General features: G+C 34.8%; 2 protein-coding genes across 5 annotated transcripts in view; both read left to right on the plus strand.

Annotated features, from left to right (window-relative positions):
* Positions 1-761: 761 nt before the first annotated feature.
* LOC102596902 (pentatricopeptide repeat-containing protein At5g12100, mitochondrial) lies at positions 762-3410 on the plus strand. The gene has a single exon (XM_006349728.2). The coding sequence runs from the start codon at positions 824-826 to the stop codon at positions 3248-3250; it is 2427 nt and encodes an 808-aa protein (XP_006349790.1). The 5' UTR covers positions 762-823; the 3' UTR covers positions 3251-3410.
* Positions 3411-4562: 1152 nt separating this feature from the next.
* LOC102596110 (probable serine/threonine-protein kinase At5g41260) overlaps positions 4563-7347 on the plus strand; it is a 7506-nt gene continuing 4721 nt past the window's right edge. The window contains exons 1-6 of one of the 4 annotated variants that reach the window (XM_006349726.2): positions 4563-4647; positions 4785-4841; positions 5725-5792; positions 6083-6264; positions 6358-6575; positions 7029-7164. In XM_006349726.2, the coding sequence (XP_006349788.1) occupies positions 6186-6264; positions 6358-6575; positions 7029-7164 (433 nt within the window). In that variant the 5' untranslated portion in view covers positions 4563-4647; positions 4785-4841; positions 5725-5792; positions 6083-6185. Of the gene's footprint in view, positions 4842-5641; positions 5793-6082; positions 6265-6357; positions 6576-7028; positions 7165-7347 lie in introns of all 4 variants that reach the window. The other 3 variants (XM_006349725.2, XM_015309750.1, XM_006349727.2) reach the window with 3 other exon arrangements.

The raw sequence follows: 7347 nt of genomic DNA on the forward strand, positions 1-7347 counted from the left end.
GACTCAAAACCCTAACGTATCCACTACTTAGTAGTATTCACGCATTCAACAAGCATTTGAATATATATTTAATTGAAATTTTAGAATAAAGGAGTACTCACAAACCTCCATAAAATTATATATATTTCTTCATATGTTGTATTATGGCAAGTTTGAAGGTAGCATCCCTAGTTTCCCTCTTTCAACTTTCGATCACATCATCACGTTTGCTATTGAAGACTCTATTCCTAATATCCAAATTCAATTTTCTATTTTTATAAGTATTAAACATGAATAAACTTTTATCATTCTATTAAGTCGAATTGATGAATGACAACAACTAGGCATCATATCTATAAACTTTTATCATTCTATTATGTCGCATTGATGAATGACAACATATTCAATTTTCGATCTACCTTATCTCTTTATTGTAAAGTTTTCATACCTCCTTACTAAGCCATATGTACACATCTGTTTTTGACATGCCCAATTCTTATCCTCGATAAATTGAGTACTTGTCTCTATCTAATCACATCTTCTCAATAATTCTTCTAGCTCATATCTTCTAAATACTTTTTCATTACCTCTCACACCTCCTCGTTGAAACGTCAATATGAAGTTTGGAGTACTTTTTAAACTAAGTGGGGGAAGATTAGCAACGATTAACAAACTATATCTCTTTGTGAACAAAATCCAAAAGTAAGGGACAAAAACACAATTTTTTAATTTAATTTTTAGTCCTTCAAATCCATAGTAAATAACAAATGAACCTACATATTTTCCAAAACTATAACTACTCCATTCAACAAGCACAAAGAATTTGCACAGTGAGTCCGTCAATATGCTTAAGCTCCATCGTGCTTTCAAATTTGCCGGCACCGGTAATCACCATTTTCTCTGCAAATTCTTCCGTTCAACTCCATTTCTACACCAAGAAGAACTCAGTTCAATCAACAATGAAAAACCCACAAATTCTTCATCCCAAAATCTTGAAGAACAGCTCCGGCAGCTCCGGATTCTACTTCAACAACGTCGTATGGAAAATGCAAAAGGAATTTTGGGTACCCTTATTCATACAAGTTCAGTTTCTCAACTTTACTCTCTCTTTTCACCTTCCCCTGCTAAACCCCTTTTCTCAGATTTGCTATTTTCACTGTATTTAGAGTCGAAACTCATTAACCAAGCTGAAGAGCTTTATTCATTGATAAGGGAAGATAAAAAGTTTCCATCTTTATCAGTTTTCAATGTGTTTCTTGAATCTTTGAATAGTTTAAGGAGGTATAAAAAGACCCTTGAAGTTTTTTCTGATGTAATGAAGTGGGGTATAAGGGTTGATAAGACTAGTTATGGAAAAGCTATACTGTCGGCGGTGAAGTTAGGGGATATGGGTAAGGCTTTGGAGCTTTTGGATTGTATGAGAAATGGTAGGGTGGGTATGGATAAGTTTGTGTATAATGTAGTGATGGGTGGGTTGTGTAAAGAGAAGAGAGTTGTGGAAGCACGTAAACTGTTTGATGAAATGCTTGAGAGAAGAGTGGCGCGGGGTATTGTGACGTATAATATCCTTATGGATGGTTATTGTAAGATGGGGAAGGTAGAGGAGGCTTTTGAGTTGAGGGAAAAGATGAAGAATGATAATGTGGAGCCTAATATTGTGACGTTTAATACGTTGCTTAGTGGAGTTTGTAAGTCGGGGAAGATGGAGGAAGCTAATTGTATAGTGGAGGAAATGAAGGGTTATGGATTTGTACCTGATGGGTTTACCTTTAGTATACTTTTCGATGGGCTTTCGCGATGTGATGATGTTAATTCCTCGTTAGCGTTGTATGAAGAAGTCGTTAAGACAGGGGTGAAGTTGAATGAATATACGAGTAGTGTTTTATTGAATAGCTTGTGCAAGAAAGGGAAGACGGATAAGGCTGCAGAGATTTTGAAGAAGATGATGGGAAATGGGCTTACTCCTACAGATGTGTTGTTTAATACCATTTTGAGTGGCTATTGCAAAGAGGGCAATATGGAGAAGGCTTATTTAACTATTGACGAAATGGAGATTTCTGGGGTGAAGCCGAGTTGTGTCACATTTAATACTCTGATCACGAAATTCTGTGAATTGGGTATGATGGAAGAGGCAAACGAGTGGTTAAGGAAAATGCTTGAGAAGTCAGTTTCCCCTAATGTGCAGACGTATAACATCTTAATTGACGGATATGGGCGCAAGCGGGAATTCGTGAGGTGTTTTGAGATTCTCGAGGAGATGGAAAATAACGGATTGAATCCTAATGTAATTACCTATGGTTCTCTAATCAATTCTTTGTGCAAGGATGGTAGGCTTCTTGAAGCTGATGTAGTCCTAAGTGATATGATCAGTAGAGGGGTTAAACCAAATGCGCAGGTCTATAATATGCTTATAGATGGACATTGTATGAGAGGAAGGATGACTGATGCTTTTAGATGTTTGGAGAAGATGCTACAAAGTGATGCGGAAACAACACTCGTTACATACAATACTCTATTAAATGGGCTTTGCAAAAAGGGTAAGACCAAAGAAGCTGAGGAGTTGGTCGTGGATATTCAACTCAAAGGTTTCATTCCAGATGTTATCACATATAATTCTTTAATCTCTGGGTATTCAGATGCAGGGGACACCGAAAAGTGTTATGACATGTATGAGAAGATGAAAACCTCTGGCATAAAACCTACAATCAACACAATTCATCCTCTAATTAGAGCGTCCAAAAAGGGAAAGAATGGACTGGTGTCAATTGACAAAATTGTTGAAGAAATGTCTCAGATGGATCTTTCTCCTGACCGAGTTGTATATAACGAGCTCATCCATTGCTATGCTCTACATGGAGAAGTTCAAAAGTCACTTGCTATGCACCGAGAGATGGTGGAACGAGGAATTCCTTCTGACAAAAGGACATACAATAGCTTGATCATGGTGCATTTGAAAGAGGGAAAATGTCAAGAAGCCAATAATCTTGTTGATCAGATGAAGGCTAACAGTATCATTCCGAATGATGAAACTTATAATATTTTGGTTGAAGGGCATTGCAAACTTAAAGATTTTTCCGGTGCATACATTTGGTACAGAGAGATGGTTGACAACGGTCTTATCCCAGTAGCCAATATTTGTGACGAGTTATTATCTGGCCTTCGAGAGGAAGGAAGATTGGAAGAGACACAGATTATATGTTCAGAAATGAGTTCTGAAGGAATTGAAGAGTGTAACACAAATGAGGATATTTCTGCTGTTGTGAAATCGTAGGACAGAGAAGACATTGCACTCCAGCTCTTTAGTTTAAAACTTTGGCAGCAAATGAAAAGCTTGTAATATATTCAAGAATCAGTATTATTCTTGTTAATTTATTTCCTTGTTGACATTCATTTATTCTCTTATACAAGATGAGATGGATTTCATAATTTCATATAAGTTATTCCTTTTGTGATTTTTAGTATAGGTCTCAGTAGTTAGTGAGTAAATTTTGTTGTGATTGGAATTGGATTTTTCAAGTGAGTTGGTCAAGTCAATCATGGTAGGTCACTTAGGTATGAAAATAAACTTGGTTCATCCTATTGAGTATTGATGATGTTAATATTGCATATATACTTGGAAATTGAACATGGTAAAGCTATACTCTCCTGTCTCTGTGACACTTTTCGCTTTTTGAAAACCAAGTCTAATCTTTGAAGTTAAATTGATTAGATCAACTAAATATGTGTGGCACTCTTAGTTTCTCGAGAGTTATGTTGACTAATCTTTGAAGCTGAATTTGATTAGATCAACTCAATGTATATGGCACTCTTCGTTTCTTGAGAGTCATGTTGACTAATCCTTAAAGCTAAATTAAATTAGATCAACTCAATATATGTGCAACTTTCGCTTTTCGAGAGTCAAGTTGACTAATCTTTGAAGCTAAATTGGACTGGATCAACTCGATATTTATTTAAAAAATTAAATATTCAAAAATAACAAGTTGCAACTATTCTCATATTAAAACAAAATGTGACATATAAATTATGACAGAGTGAGTAGTTTCCTTTGGAGAACTTAAGTGAATCTTTAAATAATGTGAATCACTAGAGTTAATTATATAGTCAACCTACATGTTTATGTTGGAGTTTGAATCACCCTAAAAATAAATAGAAGCATGAGATTCAACTATTTAAACTAGTAATAATCTCAACAAATAAATTTTTTCTATAGTAATATTAAACAAGCAAGATCCCCCTTCAAATTCGATTCAATTGATGAATCTACTTATGTATTTTTACATTTTCTAGTTTCAACAAATTATTTAGGCCCCGTTCATCTTTAGCTCGATGCACAAGTGCTATCCAATTATGCATTCCGAAATGATTATCATTAACCATTATTCTATGAGAAAAAATAAAAAATAACAAGCAAATTATTAAAAATTAAATTTTTGAAAAAGAAATAAACTCACTATTGAATAATAATTGAAAAGAAAGAAGGTAAAGGAGACATAATTGATCAATTATGTGGTATGACAAGTATTAATTTTGTCAAATACTGACAACTTTTTCTTAATTTTAAAAAGACAAATGATTATGGTTCTTAGGTGTCCCTAAATATAGGAAAAGGACAAGCTTATGTAGGGTGGAAAATCATGAAAGAGCCACGAAAATTGTGCTTTAGTGTTGGTACTCCAAAGAGGGATCTGTACAATCACATTTTTCATTCCATCTCATCTACTCTGTAATTGTTTATATGTATATTCTCACTTTCTACTAACTCCTTTCTCTTTCTTCTCCACTTTATTGATCTTTTGTGTCTACAGTTAATTTAAACAAAGAATCACGAATTTACTCCACTGTCAGCAGGAGCTGTTATTTGGGTTAGTTTCTATATGGGTTCTTGTTGTTTCTGAGTTTTGTATGTGGGTTTTGGTGCATTTAGCTTAAAGTTTTAATCTTGATGTGGGTTGAAGAAAGAATCAAGATTTCATTTTTAATGCTCTTTCTCATGTATTTCTTGAGCTGTATGTTGATATATGTATATATGTAGATGGTTTTTTATTTTTTATGGTTGTGTGTTTTAGGTGGATTTTGTATGCATTTAGCTTGAGCTTTGATTTGCCTGTTGACCTATATATAACTTATTGGGTTAGTTTCTATATGGGTTCTTGTTGTTTCTGTATGTTGGGTTTGGTGCATGTTGGGTTTGGTGCATTTACCTTAAAGCTCTAATCTTGATGTGGGTTGAAGAAAGAATCAAGATTTCATTTTTATTGCTCTTTCTCATGTAATTCACTGAGCTGTATGTAGGTACATGTGTATGTGTAGATGGATTTTTATGGTTGTGTGTGTTTTAGGTGGATTCTGTATGCATTTAGCTTGAGTTTGATTTTGACTTGGGTTGACCTATATATTACTTATTGGGTTAGTTTCTATATGGGATCTTGTTGTTTTTGTGTTTTTGTATGTGAGTTTTGGTGCATTTAGCTTAAAGTTTTAATCTTGATGTGGTTGAAGAAAGCATCAAGATTTCATTTTTGTTGCCCTTTCTCATGGTTTCTTGAGCTATATGTAGATACATGTATATATATGTACTTGGGTTTTTATGTTTGTGTGTTTTAGGTAGATTTTTTATGCATTTAGCTTGAGCTTTAATTTTGACTTGGGTTGACCTATATAGAGTTCAGGTGGTGGTGAAGTTTTCTGTTAATTCAGTTGAAAAAGGAAGATTTTTGATGGGGGGAGAATTTGGTTTCTTTGCAGAAAAAGTTCGTGTTTTGGAATTTATTACGTGGATTTTCAGTTCGCTCAGCTTTGATATGATAATAAAGGTACTTTCTTGTGCTGATTCTGCTTATGCTATTAGTTTGATTTCTAATGGAGCACAGTAAAATGTACATTATGCGTTGTCGAAAAAAGATTGGCCTGAGTAGATAGAAATGGATATAGACAATTTATATAGCCGACTCCAACTAGTTTATGTTCAAGGGAATTGTTAATGAATGACAATTTTGTTGCATTTCTTTGAAACTTGATGAATTCTGTCTTTTTCTGGTGTCAATAACAAAGATTCCTTTCAAGAACATAAATGCACTTGAATTGACAATTTGGTTCAATGCAGCCAAATGCAGATCTTAAAGCCGCATAAAGTGTAATTTGTCGGGTTGTGCTATAAACTCCAAGCTACTATATCTTTAAAGACTTTAAATCTGTTGGATAGTGTGATGGGCTGTGAAAGTTCTAAACTTGCCTCGTGTTGCTGGACTGGAGAGAGTGGCCCCATTCATGAGGTTCAGAATCCTGGTATGTATATCTTTTATTGAAATATGTTCTATATCACCATCCTCCTGCAGTGTTTAATAATTAATATTTTATTTGTTTTCATGCTTCTCGTAGATGAGGAAAAAAATGAAGTTAGTGATTCACCTGCATTCTGCGAGTTTACATTTGAGCAGCTGAGGATTGCTACATCTGCATTTGCTGTAGAGAATATAGTTTCTGAACATGGTGAAAAAGCTCCAAATGTTGTTTATAAAGGAAAGCTAGAGAACCAGAGGCCGGTTGCTGTTAAACGCTTCAACAGATCTGCATGGCCTGATTCCCGGCAATTTTTAGTAAGTGCTTGTCTGTTAATTCCTTGGTATATTTCAACTCTATGGAAAAGACGTCCCCATATCCATCTACTAAAATGATATGATTTCCTTTTTCTTTTCTTATATTAAATGTTGTCAATGATATTCGCGACAAGAACAGAAAATTTAAAATAAAAAAGTAATGAGAATAATTGGAGATCTTATTGAGTATTTGGCTGGCATCATTCCAGTTTAGAAACTTTTTAGTTACTCCTTATATTTTGTACCTGATGCATCAACAACAAAATGGAAACAGAGAAATGAATTCATGCCTAAGATTTTCGCTGCTTCTGTAGTGGTCGCACTCTTGTGAATGCATTTTGTAGCTTTTAGTTAACTTGTGATTTACCTGCTGACAAATACTTAACTCCTCAGTAGATTGTGGTTAAGCAATAGTTTCGGACTTGATTTTCTCTCTTCATATCAAAACTTCAGGAAGAAGCAAGGGCTGTTGGTCTACTCCGCAACAATAGGTTAGCAAATCTTCTTGGCTGTTGTTGTGAGGGTGATGAGAGGTTGCTAGTTGCAGAATTCATGCCCAAAGAGACGCTTGCAAAACATCTTTTTCATTGTAAGTGCATTCACATTGATTCTTTTGTTTTCCACCTCTGGACTGGTTTCACTCCAAGGTGGGCCTAGAGTGAAACTAATTCAGATTTAGTTCGCTTGCGAGTTGCAGATACTGGTTGTTTAATTGTTTTTATTTTCTTCACCTTCTCTATTTATTCCCCACATTGGTTTGGGGGGGGGGGGG

The sequence above is a fragment of the Solanum tuberosum genome, unplaced genomic scaffold, assembly GCF_000226075.1.
Source record: "Solanum tuberosum cultivar DM 1-3 516 R44 unplaced genomic scaffold, SolTub_3.0 scf00114, whole genome shotgun sequence".
NCBI lineage: Eukaryota > Viridiplantae > Streptophyta > Magnoliopsida > Solanales > Solanaceae > Solanum > Solanum tuberosum.